The 13735-nt window shown below is 37.4% G+C and overlaps 1 protein-coding gene across 4 annotated transcripts in view; it reads left to right on the top strand.

Moving 5' to 3' along the window:
- The window catches only part of LOC109343068 (probable serine/threonine protein kinase IREH1), a 17836-nt gene continuing 4603 nt past the window's right edge, over nucleotides 503–13735 (top strand). Inside the window, exons 1-12 of one of the 4 annotated variants that reach the window (XM_019581195.1) lie at nucleotides 503–1256; nucleotides 3567–3641; nucleotides 3772–3950; nucleotides 4043–5290; nucleotides 6480–6652; nucleotides 7017–7263; nucleotides 7864–7956; nucleotides 8041–8181; nucleotides 8274–8366; nucleotides 9083–9287; nucleotides 9622–9707; nucleotides 9875–9917. In XM_019581195.1, the coding sequence (XP_019436740.1) occupies nucleotides 638–1256; nucleotides 3567–3641; nucleotides 3772–3950; nucleotides 4043–5290; nucleotides 6480–6652; nucleotides 7017–7263; nucleotides 7864–7956; nucleotides 8041–8181; nucleotides 8274–8366; nucleotides 9083–9287; nucleotides 9622–9707; nucleotides 9875–9889 (3174 nt within the window). In that variant the 5' untranslated portion in view covers nucleotides 503–637 and the 3' untranslated portion in view covers nucleotides 9890–9917. Of the gene's footprint in view, nucleotides 1257–3566; nucleotides 3642–3767; nucleotides 3951–4042; nucleotides 5291–6479; nucleotides 6653–7016; nucleotides 7264–7863; nucleotides 7957–8040; nucleotides 8182–8273; nucleotides 8367–9082; nucleotides 9288–9621; nucleotides 9708–9828; nucleotides 9918–13735 lie in introns of all 4 variants that reach the window. The other 3 variants (XM_019581192.1, XM_019581193.1, XM_019581194.1) reach the window with 3 other exon arrangements.

Here is a 13735-nt window from a genome sequence, read left to right as displayed (position 1 = left end):
GAGTAATCTTATATATTATGGGCACTCATATATGTCTAATAATACTTGAGCCCTCTCATATAAATTGTAAGTATTTCTTATATTGCTCTTAACATTATTTAATTTTTACAAAAATAACTATATAATCCTAAGCAACTACCACCAATAAGTTAATTAACCATATATCCCACTTTAAATTAAACGTTATCATAAACACAAAAAAATATAATATAAAGTACACCGAACCCAACAAATACATTTTAATTCACAAAAATAAAATATATAAAAATTGAATATGTAGTATCACACACAATATTCACCGACACACTAGTATATATTAAAATAAAAAATTATTCTTTTTGTGTAATGTATCTCCTACTACTTTTGGATACTTTTGAATTCGTCGTACAAAATGAATATTGTTTGTTTAAGTCGATAGCCGTCTTTATTTTAGATTTTACAAAGTCCAGTCCACGAAAATCAAACTTTGAATACAACAACAACTTCTTATTCTTCTTATTCTTCTTCTTCTGTTCACACTCTTTCTTCTTCATTTCATTTCAATTCTCTCATTTTCTATCTTCTTCATCAAAACCTAAACCATCACAATCATCATCTTCTTCAATGTTACAGTTATGCTAGTTCTTCATCACCAACCATGGTTTTCAAAGGCAGATTCTTCTCTTCCAAAAAATCCGATTCTTCAAATTCAAGCCCCGATGCTTCTTCCAACAACAACACTCCTAAATCATTCACTTCCAATTCTCCTTCCAGATCTCAAAACATCAATTCCAAATTCCCTTCCAATAAACCCTTAGCAGGTGCCTTCGCCGCCGCCGGAGCAGCGTCGCGGAGGACGCGACCGAACGATGTCATCAAAGGAAAGGAAATTCAAAATCAGGTGCCGGAGTATCGTCCGATGACGTTAAATTCGGCGGTGGCGGGAGGTAAGGAGATGCCGCTGCCGTCGTCATCGGCTTCGCCGATTATGGCGTCGTCGTTAGGGTTGAATAAGATAAAGACGAGATCAGCACCGTTGCCGCAGGAGTGTTTTTTCGAGTTTTGCGGCGATAACGAGCTCGTTGCGAATAATCTCACTAGGAATAGTAGCATTGTTGGTGAGAAGAAGAAGGAGAACAGAGTATGGTTTCAGGATATTGGAGCTTCGGTTGATAATGATGATAGAATGTCTATTGGCAGTGCACTTTCCAGGGAACGGAGTCCGATTGTGTCCGTACAGTCGCCGCCACAGAACGGGGAATCGGATTCCGAAGCAGGTATCTATTCAACTTTGAATTGTATGATATATATAGTTAATTGATTGCATTGTTTCTGTTGGTTTTTTAATCAGTTAAGTGAGAATGATTTAAATTGTATTATTTAGGACTAGGAAGGATATCAATACAGATACAATATTGTTATGGATGCTATAGATTTTAGAAATGGTCATGATACAAGATATACAATTAGTATAAGATAAAGCGATTAACATAAAGTCACACATATTAAGTTAAAAGAGGTAAATGATATTTTACAAGTTAGTGACAGTCATTGTAAGCAAAATAAAATGCTAACATGTAACTAATTACTGTAGCATTTCCATATATAAAGGCACACGAATTCATAAGGTAAACGGTAAAAAAGAAAGAAAAGTTATAAGATACAGTTACGAGCAACCGAAAATGTCTGATATGGACATCCACGGTTCATATAAACAAGACATTTTTTCAATTCCATGGGAATTGGGGTCTTAATTGCAATTCCAATATACATATACATACCAAACCAAATAATTAGAATTGCGATGCCTGTTTCAATTCCACGATTCAAACTCATGTCCAAAACCGTTCACCAAATGGAATTTTATTGAAATTGCCAGTGATCATAAGAGGGTGTTTGTGAGGGGGGAAGCTATTAGAAGAATAGTCTTCCTCACCTACAGAATATACATTAACGTAAAAGTCCCTTTTTGGTGCCTAGAATTGTGCTCGGATTGGAGGTTAGAATTAGAATTGAGCCAACTGATTCTAACCTTTATGTTTTGAAGTATTTTTAGAGTTAGAGTTGTAATTCCATATTTATAACAATTTCAAGGAAATAAAAAAACACCGAGTTCACCCTCTTCTCGATTCTTTCTTTACATGAATCCAAAAATAACCGATTCCAAGGCATTAGAATTGAAGTTGTCCATCTCCTCCTGACTTCACAATGCTTATATGTATCACAGAGGAAAATGCACATGAAGCTCATACATTGATGACTGAATGTTCATATAATAAAAAATTAGGAAATGCATTTATATAATCAGCTATAATTGGGCAACATTTACTTGATTTATGCATTTTAAGACATTATCAAGATGTATCTCAATTGACAGATTACAATAACTGAGCACATTATTGTTTGCATCTGATATACTCCAAAGTTTGCAAAGTTGACTGTTTTCATATATTCTCCATATGACAAAATGTATTTATGAAAATTATATTTTGTAGAGGACCATATTGCTTCTGTTTGACATAATCATTCAATTAAGTAAACACGGCTCTTCTTGGAACTTTTTGGTAAAGTTCTTTTTTGGGTGTACAGAAAACATAACATCATCAAAAGTCCTTTCCCACTTTCGGGGACAAAATAATAGAAAACACCATGACTAACATTTTTGGAACTATCAGGATCATAGTTGTGACTTATAAAACTGGACTGAGGGTTTTGACCTGATCAAATGACTGGTTACTGATTTGACCACCAGTTTAGTTTTGAAAAACCAGTCAGGCATAACATTAAAAACGAAAATCATTATTATGAACTGGTTTTTCTGATTTGACAATTTTCAACTGAATTCACCAGTTTTTACCCGATTCAAACACATGGTTTTCCTGATTTTACATAGTTCGTGATCTTTGACCAGGTTGGACCATAAAGTGGTCAGAACTAGGCATCATGCCCAAGAGAAAGAGATGCCTCAAACACATGGAGGATAGAGTTTTCCTGAAAATAAATTCTGCATGCACTATCTATATTTTGTTCAGTGCTTTCATCACATATATAATTATTCAAGTAGATGTAACTCACAATTTAACACCCTAGTGAAACAACCAGCCTCTAATAATATAACTAAGAATCTAAATTGAGATAATAACTGAAGGAAAATCCCATAAAGCTATAGCCGTACAAATAAACAACTAAATATAGCAGCTCTTAGGCCTTAATTTAGATTTCTGAAAAATCTTTATGACCTATTATCACAATTAACTCCAATATCAACAATAAACCAAACAAGTGAGGTCCCTGGATCTATAAACATATGACCTTTAGATATTCTGCTGCCTGCGTACCACGGGTCACAGGTTTGCACTATGAAAGTGGCTAGTTATAGGAGCCAATCAGGCTTTGTATCAAGTGTGAACACTTGGGGTGTGTGTGTAGTAGGTGTTGGGTTGATGTCATTATTTGTTCAGTTTTACGCACTGCAAATCAACGAATTTGTACTAACTGTTACTTTGTTTATTTACACTGAAGTGTCAAAACTGTGTTGTTTTCTTTCCCAAAATGTTGTGTTTTTATCATGATATTACTTTAAACAGGGAGGCAGACATCATCAATGGCTCATACTGGAGGCTTAGGAAGTGCAGATGTTAGCACTCCAGAGGTACCATTGGGTGTGTCAGTGTGTGTGTGTGATATGTCTTGTTATTACTTTGATTAACTCAACTTTCGTCTGAAGTAGTTGTTACATTCTGTTTATTCATTCATTATGGATGAAATATTGATTGTTTTCTTCCCAGACAGCATATGATTATGAAAACCCGAAGGAGACTGAATCTCCCCGTTTTCAAGCTATATTACGTGTCACAAGTGCACCCAGAAAGAGGTTTCCTGTTGACATCAAGAGTTTTTCCCATGAGTTGAATTCAAAAGATGTCCGGCCTTTTCCTTTTTGGAAGCGTAGGGGGCGAAATAACCTCCAGGTACTTCAGTTTCCACTTCACATTATATTGTCGAGTTGATGATTTGTGTCATAGGAGGCATTATTTTATAATTGCTTTGCATTGTTATGCAGGAGATCTTGGTTGTTATTAAGGCAAAATTTGATAAAGCAAAGGACGAGGTGAACACTGATCTGGCTGTTTTTGCAGCAGACCTGGTTGGAATTCTTGAAAAAAATGTAGATACTCATCCTGAGTGGCAAGTGACAATTGAAGACTTGTTAATTTTGGCTAGGAGGTGTGCTATGACCTCATCTGGGGAGTTTTGGCTTCAGTGTGAAGGCATAGTTCAGGAGTTGGATGATCGGCGTCAAGAGCATCCTCCAGGGATGCTAAAGCAGCTTCACACTCGAATGCTTTTCATTCTCACAAGGTGTACCAGATTATTGCAGTTCCACAAGGAAAGTGTTTTGGCTGAGGATGAACATGTTTTCAATCTTCGCCAATCCAGAGTCTTGCATTCTGTTGAAAAAGGTATTTCTCCTGGTTTGGGAAGGGATGCTAAAAGTTCTAGTGCTGCAAGGGCCTCAAAAACCTCAACAAAAAAAGCATATAGTCAAGAGCAGAGTAGTACCTTGGGATGGAAGAAAGATACTGTGCAACCAAAAAAGCTATCACCTCCTGCTGCTGATGAAACTTCAAAACACTTCAAGTCTCCTTCTGGAAGGGACCGAATGGCTTCTTGGAGGAAATTTCCATCTCCATCAGGAAAAAGCCCAAAAGAATCGGTACAGTTGAAGGGCCAAAACATTGGGAGGGTTGAACCTTCAAAGACATCAAATAGTAATAATGAAGAGAGCTCAATAATTTGTCGTATATGTGAGGAGGAAGTACCTACTTCACATCTGGAAGATCATTCAAGGACTTGTGCAGTTGCTGATAGATGTGATCAGAAGGGTCTGAGTGTTAATGAGCGTCTTGTCAGAATTGCTGAAACACTAGAAAAGATTATGGAGTTGTGTACACAAAAGGATACCCAACAAATAGTGGGAAGTCCCGATGTTGCAAAAGTGTCAAATTCAAGTATGAATGGAGAGTGTGATGTTCTTTCCCCTAAACTTAGTGATTGGTCTGGCAGAGCCTCAGAGGATATGCTAGACTGTTTCCCTGAATCCAATAATTCTGTTTTTATGGATGATCTAAAGGGATTACCACTTATATCATGTAACATTCATTTTGATCCAAAGTCTGACCAAGGTATGACAACATCATCTGGAGGGAGCATGACTCCTAGGTCGCCTTTAATGACACCAAAGTCAAGTCAGTTTGACTTGCTCTTGGCAGGGAAGGGTGCTTATTCTGAACATGATGATCTGCCACAGGCATGCCCTTTTTAATCTCTTTTATAAAATACTTATATTTCTATTCTGTTTCCCCGTCCTTATGCCATGGCTGGCATTGTGAATTCAATTCAGCATTTTGTATCAAATGGTGTTTCCCATGTGTTCATTTATGAAGTTTGGTGATACATGATCCAGTAATTATAAGCTGTCCCCAAAATACTTTTGTTTTCTAATTTCTATAACAAACATGTTATCAAAATAAGTAGAGCATGATATATATAAAATGATTTAGAGAATTCTGTTCTGATTTTATGAACAAATGATGCACATCTATTACATTTATTAATAAAGGAAAGCTCGTACGTGCTTCACAGCATTTTTTGGCAGAAACGTATTATCTCTGGCCTTCTTTTGTGGCAAAGTTTGTACTTGGTTTTAGAAGTTATTCACTGTAATTGTAATTATTTCTGTGGTTTTAAAATCTGGTTTGGTTATTCAGTGTAGAAGATATTCATAAGGCAAACAACCTTACCGTTGCGCTGAGACTAACCTCTTGTTTGATTGACTATTATTTGGTAATCAATTTTTAATTGACCATTATTTCTACGTTTCTACTTTTAATGCGGCAATACTGAAAGCAAGACCTACAAATCCTTCCATAAAATGGCGACTTATGAGTAGAAACGGTGTGAATAAATAGCGTTTTTTTGGTTCTGCCTTTATATTTGTCTTTAAAACAGTAGTTCTTTGAAAATGAAGTCTATAGGAAAAAACCAAAGTCTGAGGAAGCATGTCAAATTTTAACTTGGGTAAAAGGGGAATGATTGGGTTTCGGTGGGGGGGGGGGATTAAGTTGGTTAGGCACAGTCATGTGGGCCACTGAGCTCCACATTGGTGGCAGTTTCTATTTATTTATTATCATTATTACTCTTTTAAGTCACCACCAGCCATATTTATCCAAGAGGGGCATTTGTTCTGTACATTCAAGGCATAGTGGTTGCAAAATGATATTTATGCTATTATGAGAAGATAAATTCAATAAGAGTTTGATTTGTAAATTAAAAATGATAAAAGGGTTACTCCAAAACAAGAGAAAGAAGTATTCTCTTTCATTTGGCATGGCCGATAATATCACTATACTCAAAATCTCGCACTCATTCTCAACTGTGAGTTATTAAGATGCTCATTAGTGATCATCTCATGCTATTTTGTGTGTGGGATATTGTAGATGAATGAACTTGCTGATATTGCACGATGTGTTGCAAGCATACGTCTGGATGATGATCAATCAGCACCATGCTTATTAGCCTGTCTTGATGACTTGCGGGTTGTTGTGGAGCGAAGGAAGTATAATTCACTAACGGTGGAGACCTTTGGAACACGAATTGAGAAGCTGATACGGTTAGTACTTTGCTGCTATATATGTTTACAGTCATAACACTTCTCTATAATTTGGAAAGCACTACAAGTAAACATTAAACATCAATGGATGGATTCTTAATAATAACTATTAGGTAAGTTCTTCTTAATGACACTTTTGCTACAAAAGATCCATAACTTTATACTTCGAATATGGAATACCAGATACCATAATGATATTACTCCTTCCGTGTTTGTATCTGTCCTCATCTATCTTTGGCATTACGTGACAGAAGTTCCCTCATGTTCACCTAATGTATTTTTCTCATTGGTCGGTACTTGTGTTTTCCAAGTTGTTCTTTGCAAGATTTAGGTGATTATTCCATATAAGTTGTCATTTTGGCAGGGAGAAGTATTTGCAGCTTACTGAGATGGTGGATGTCGAAAAGATAGATACAGAGAGCACTGTAATTGATGATGATGTTCTCGTGGAAGATGATGTGGTTCGTAGCTTGAGAACAAGCCCACTCCATTCTTCGAGGGACCGTACCTCTATTGATGACTTTGAGATTATAAAACCTATCAGTCGTGGAGCATTTGGACGGGTTTTCTTGGCTAAAAAGAGAACAACTGGTGACCTTTTTGCAATAAAGGTAGTTGTATTTTATGCTTCTAACTTGCTGGTTACTGTTTATCCCTCTTCATTTTGGCTGTGCTTTCATTTGTTGTATCATCAGTTCATCACTAAATTTGGCTGTCCATTAGTCTTCTCATCTTCCATTTCTGATTTTCATGCTCATTTATCTGGCTTGTAGAAGAACAGTTGTTTAATAATGTTGGGTTAACTAAGGTTGAACTAACTGTTTGGAGTCTGAATAAAATTTTCACTTTTACATATGACTGTTTATTTATCTTTTTGTATTTCTCTATTTGTATCTCATAATATGTTACACATGAAATTTAAATCTACATTGATTTCTCGTGTGTCTGACCTAGTATTTCAATCATTTTCTTGTCTAATAAATTTTCTTTTCTTATTCAGTCTAGCTAAAAAAAACTACTTTGATGATTTCTTCTAAATTATTTCCTGGCATTGTTTATTACTTTATCCTATTTACATCTTTCCACAGTTCTATGCTTCCAAGTTCCAAGGTAATTTAGTGCACTAAGTTTTGGTGACATAGCTTTGGTGGGATATTGCAATAAAGGTAATTCTATTTAGTTCTTTACCATGTTGAACTGTTTTATAACAGGTTCTGAGGAAGGCAGATATGATCCGTAAGAATGCTGTCGAAAGTATATTGGCAGAACGTGATATTTTAATTACGGTCCGCAATCCTTTTGTGGTGAGCAGGTTTAACTTGCTAATTATTCTAAGTTGCTTTTGATAAATGGTAACCTTGTTCTAACATTAGTTTGAACTTAATCAGGTTCGGTTCTTCTATTCTTTTACATGTCGTGATAACTTGTATCTTGTCATGGAGTATCTTAATGGAGGTGATCTGTATTCATTGTTACGAAATTTAGGTTGCCTAGATGAGCAAGTTGCCCACGTATATATTGCCGAAGTGGTAATGTTTGGCTCTCTCCCTCTCTCTCTGGTAATCTAGAAAACTGATCTTATGTTACATTGTCTACAACTTATGCTTCTGTCCAATTGTAGGTGCTTGCATTAGAATATTTGCATTCACTGCGTGTGGTTCATCGTGACTTGAAGCCGGACAATTTATTGATTGCACATGATGGTCACATTAAGGTTACTACTTACTAGTTCTTTCTCTCTCTTTCTTTTGGGATTAATACCATCAATATTGTATTTCAGCAAAATAAGTAGCCTGTTTAGCTGCTTTGGGGCCGATATCTACAATGGGTCATTAATTGAATTTTTTTACCAGTGTTAGCTTCTTTCAAAATTGCTACCAATATCACCCCTATGTGTTTTGTGTAATATGAATATACCAATCTCTACATATTTTCCTCAGTAAAGTAATGGTCAAAAAGGCTTCCTGCTAGCATTTGTGGGCTTTGTTTGTTCCCGGGGGTGGTGTGGATATGCTTTCCTTGTTTTTTCATAAATAATTATGTTTGTTATTTTTTAGATTTTTGGATGAGATTCTTTTAAAAAAAATAAACTGAAGTAATGTTTGTGATGTTAATATCTTTTCAAGCTAGATTTTTGTGTTTAAAATAAAATATTTTTTGTAACAGAGAACTTTTCAAACATAGAAGTACTTCTCAAATTTATGTTCCAAGCATAAAATAACTTTTACTTTTTTAAAAGACCTTTTTGGAATAGCTGACATAAAAAATTATCTTTCAAGAAGCTCATACAAACAGCCCAAAGTCTCTTCACTTTAGTTACAAATGACATGCTTTAGTTTCAATGTTTATGTAATTCCTCTTGAACAAATTTTATACATACCATTGTTTAGCTAGTCAACGTGTTGAAGTTTTTTTTGTCTACTCATGCAGCTAACAGACTTTGGGCTTTCAAAAGTTGGTCTCATCAACAGCACAGATGATTTGTCTGGTCCAGCAGTGAGTGGTACATCCCTACTTGGGGAGGACGAGCCTCACTTATCTACATCTGAGCATAAAAGGGAACTGCGGAAGAACCGTTCTGCTGTTGGAACACCTGATTATTTGGCACCAGAGATACTTTTGGGAACTGGACATGGTTCGGATAGATCTCTTTTTATGTTTTAATGTGCTTTGATTTCTGTTTTCTTTCCCTCCTTGATTATACTTTTGTTGTTATTAGTTTTCTTTTAAAATCATTAAGGAAATATTATTTTCCTGCTGTTAGAATTGCGAACTTAATGATGCTGCAAAAATCTGGAATTATCTGTGCAGTGAAATCAAATGAATTTTTTTCATTTGCTGTAGCTCACTGAATGCTGATTTAGTGGTTTTACATTATATGCTGGTGAAAATGTTTGCATCACTGCATTTTTTTAATGTGTGTTTAATATTTGAAACATGACAAGAACACGTTTCTTCAAATTTTACAGGGTATACAGCAGATTGGTGGTCTGTTGGAGTCATCTTATTTGAGTTGCTTGTTGGTCATCCACCCTTCAATGCAGAGCATCCTCAGGTTATACCCCGCTTCTTCGCGTGATGAAATCTTTATACATGGTTTTAAGTTTCTTTTTATGATTTGTTTTGGCATTATATGGTTGATTTCTCACTGTCAGATATTTTTTTTGAATTTGTAGAGCATATTTGATAATATCCTTAATCGTAAGATACCTTGGCCTGCAGTTCCTGAGGAAATGAGTCCTGAAGCTCAAGATCTTATTGATCGGTAATAGACATGTTATTTATTATTATATGTATCAGGAAATTATTATTTTTGAGCACTTAGAATATCAATCCCTTCAGACTGTCATTTTTAATACCTTTATGTATTTTTTGCTGCTCGTTAGCAATCTTGGCCCTATATTCTGTAATGTTTAGGAAAGCCAATAACATTCTGGTGACTTCAACTGCTAATGCGTGCTTTATTTTCGTCTTCAGTTCAGAAGTTTGCAAGAGCAAAATATATAAACTTTAGGGTCACTTTATGAAAATGCTGCACTGATATTTATTTGAGGGGTCTGATTACTTCTCTTTTCTTAAAAATAAAGAATCCAAATGTAATCAATCTACAAAGTACAAACCCTAGTCTGTTTTCAATTTAGCTTTCTCTGTAAGTACCCTTAGCTGGGTTACTGATCTGTCTTGAGGCATTGTTACCTTTCCACACCATCTTGAGATATCCAGAGGAGTTTAGTTGTCCTAGCCTGATTCATTTTAGTCCCATATCACTGCTTAATACTTCCTTTTTATGATTCATAATACTTTACTGCATATTAGATATTTCAGTGTTAATAAAAAAGATACTGCTTTGTCATACTGGCATGACGGGATGATAACACTGGTACCAATTAGAACACGAAAAATAGAGTAGAAATGCAAAGGAAAAGCCCCTACCCAGAATCAATTGGATAATTGATTCTGCTAGGGTTCTAGTTGAATTTTATTAGAAGAAGATGAATTACAAGAGATACAGCACACAAGGATCCCACGACCCTCCCCTTACTAATTCCACAATCAACTTTACCAATAACCAACCTAACTTCCTTTCCCGCCTAATGTGCTATTTAAAGGCACATTTCCTAACTAACTCTAACTGACATAAGGGTATAGCAGTAATCCTGCTATCCCTGAACCCAAACACCCCTCTTCCCTCTCCTATACACATTTCTAATGATGGGCTTTGGCCTATCAATACCCTCCCCTAATAGTCTCAACTTGTCCTCCAGTTGGAAATCTGGAAAGCTGTCGTGAATGATGGTTGCCCTTTCCCAAGTGCAGTCATGTTCAGGCATATTCTTCCATTTGATCAAAACTAACATATGCCCCTGAGCATCCTCCCTGCTGCCTTTGGCCTCTTCAGGAGTGGCTTGTAACTCCCATTCTTCATTTAGCATGGGTGGAAAAGCCTGAGGATGTTGATGAGGCTTCAGGGCTTTCTTCAAGAGGGATATATGGAACACAGGGTGAATTTTGGCTTGGCTAGGCAGGACTAATTTATAAGCCACAACCCCTATTTTCTCAAGCACTTGATAAGGGCCATAATACCTTGGAGCTAGCTTGGCACAGGGTCTCTGGGCCAAGGATTTCAGTTTGTAAGGTTGCAATTTGAGATACACCCAGTCTCCTACCTCAAAAGCCAACTCCCTTCTGTGTTTATCTGCTTGCTGTCTTATCAAATTATGAGATTTGGCCAGGTTATCCTTCAATTCTGTCAGCATATTATCCCTGTCAGTAACCATAGTGTTAACCTCTTCTACCTTACAAGGTATAGCCCCTGCTTTGAGTAGTGTAGGAGGATCCCTCCCATATAAGGCCCTGAAAGGGGTCATCCCTGCTGAATTGTTGTAGTTGGAGTTAAACCAAAACTCAGCCCAATGTAGCCATTCAATCCACTGTTTAGGTTTAGGACCCACAAAGCACCTAAGGTAAGTTTCCAAGCACCTATTAGACACTTCAGTTTGATCATCAGTTTGGGGATGATATGAAGTGCTAAACTTTAACTGAGTACCTGCCATCTTGAACAACTCCTTCCAAAAGTGACTCAAAAATAAGGGATCCCTATCAGAGATTATAGAGGTAGGGAAGCCATGCAATTTCACCACTTCCTTTATAAACATAGTAGCCACATCCTTTGCTGAATAAGGATGCCCTAAGGCAAAGAAGTGGGCATACTTAGTCAACCTGTCTACCACCACAAAGATAGTATCCTTACCTCTTACCCTAGGCAATCCCCCAATGAAATCCATAGAGATATCCATCCAAACATGTTGGGGTATGGGCAGAGGTTGCAGTAGGCCTGCTGGAGCCAAGTTGGAATATTTCTTTCTTTCGCAAATCTCACAACTTTCCACAAATCTTTTGATATCTGCCTTCATACCATCCCAAAACAAAAAGCTAGCCACTCTCTTATAGGTCCTAAAGTGCCCAGAGTGGCCACCCATAGGAGTGTCATGACACTCTGCAAGAATGACAGGGATTCTGTTGGATGTTTTTGACAAAACCAACCTCCCTTTATAGTACAGTACACCCTTCTTCAATTCATAACCTGGATGTGAGTCAGGGAAAATAATCAATTCTTGCATCACCCCCCTCCACTTGGAATCCTGTTGTAACTCATCATTCCAAATTTCCCTTTCTGTATTTGAGACCAGGGATAGGGAAGAATAGAACTGCTTCCTAGAAAGAGCATCAGCAACTGAGTTCTCCCTTCCTGGCTTATACTGGATTTCAAAATCCAATCCAACCAATTTTATTGTCCGCTTGAACTGTTCTTCTGAGAATAACCTCTGGTCAGTTAGGAATTTGAGACTTTTTTGGTCTGTCTTGATTATGAAATGTGTCCCCATCAAGTAATGCTTCCATTTCTGGATGGCTTGAACTAAGGCCATGAGCTCTTTTTCATAGACTGATTTGTGTTGAGCTCTCACAGATAACCCCTGACTCCAAAAGGCCAATGGCCTTCCTTCCTGCATTAAGACTGCCCCAAGACCCTTACTGGATGCATCTGTCTCCACCACAAATTCCTTCTTAAAGTCAGGGACTGCTAACATAGGGAGATTCACCATAGCAGCATTTAATGCCTCAAAAGCAGAGGTGGCCTCCCTTGACCACGGGAAAGCATTCTTCTTCAACAATTCAGTAAGTGGCTTTGCCAATTTCCCATAATTCTTCACAAATTTTCTATAGTAGCCCGTTAAGCCTAGGAACCCTCTCAAGCCCTTGATGTTTGCTGGTTGAGGCCAAGACTGCATAGCCTCCACCTTAGTTAGGTCTGCTGATACCCCACCTTCTGATATGACGTGGCCTAAATATTCAATGTTGGGTTGGTCAAAGCTACACTTCTTCAGATTGGCCCTGAGTGAGTGATCCAGCAGAGTGGCCAACACTGCTTGCAGATGCAGAACATGAGAAGCTAAATCAGGGCTATAAACCAGAATATCATCAAAGAATACCAGAGTGAACTTCCTCAAGTAGGGCTTCAGAATATCATTCATGAGAGCTTGAAAGGTAGATGGAGCATTAGTCAGGCCAAAGGGCATAACAAGGAATTCATAGTGGCCCTCATATGTCCTCAAAACTGTCTTCTCAACATCTTCTTCCCTCATCCTTATTTGATGATAACCTGCCTTCAGGTCAAGCTTGGAAAATACCATAGCTTCCCCCAACTCATCCAACAACTCCTCAACTATGGGAATAGGAAACTTGTTGGGAATGGTAATCTTGTTTAGAGCCCTATAGTCTACACAGAATCTCCATCCCCCATCCTTCTTCTTGACTAAGATTATAGGACTCGAATAGGGGCTTATGTTGGGCCTAATGACACCACCTTCTAGCATTTCAGCTACCAACCTCTCTATCTCAGATTTCTGATAGTAGGGGCACTTATAGGGCCTTATATTGGGTATCTCAACATTTTCCTTCAAGTGGATAGCATGATCATGTTTCCTAGAGGGTGGAAGTCCCTGAGGGTCTAGGAATACCTGTTGGTACTGCTGCAACAACTCATTCAAGGCAGCTGGAATCACCTTCTCTGGACCTGGTTGT

The sequence above is a fragment of the Lupinus angustifolius genome, chromosome LG03, assembly GCF_001865875.1.
Source record: "Lupinus angustifolius cultivar Tanjil chromosome LG03, LupAngTanjil_v1.0, whole genome shotgun sequence".
Taxonomy (NCBI): domain Eukaryota; kingdom Viridiplantae; phylum Streptophyta; class Magnoliopsida; order Fabales; family Fabaceae; genus Lupinus; species Lupinus angustifolius.
This window is presented reverse-complemented; position numbering and strand designations above follow the sequence as displayed.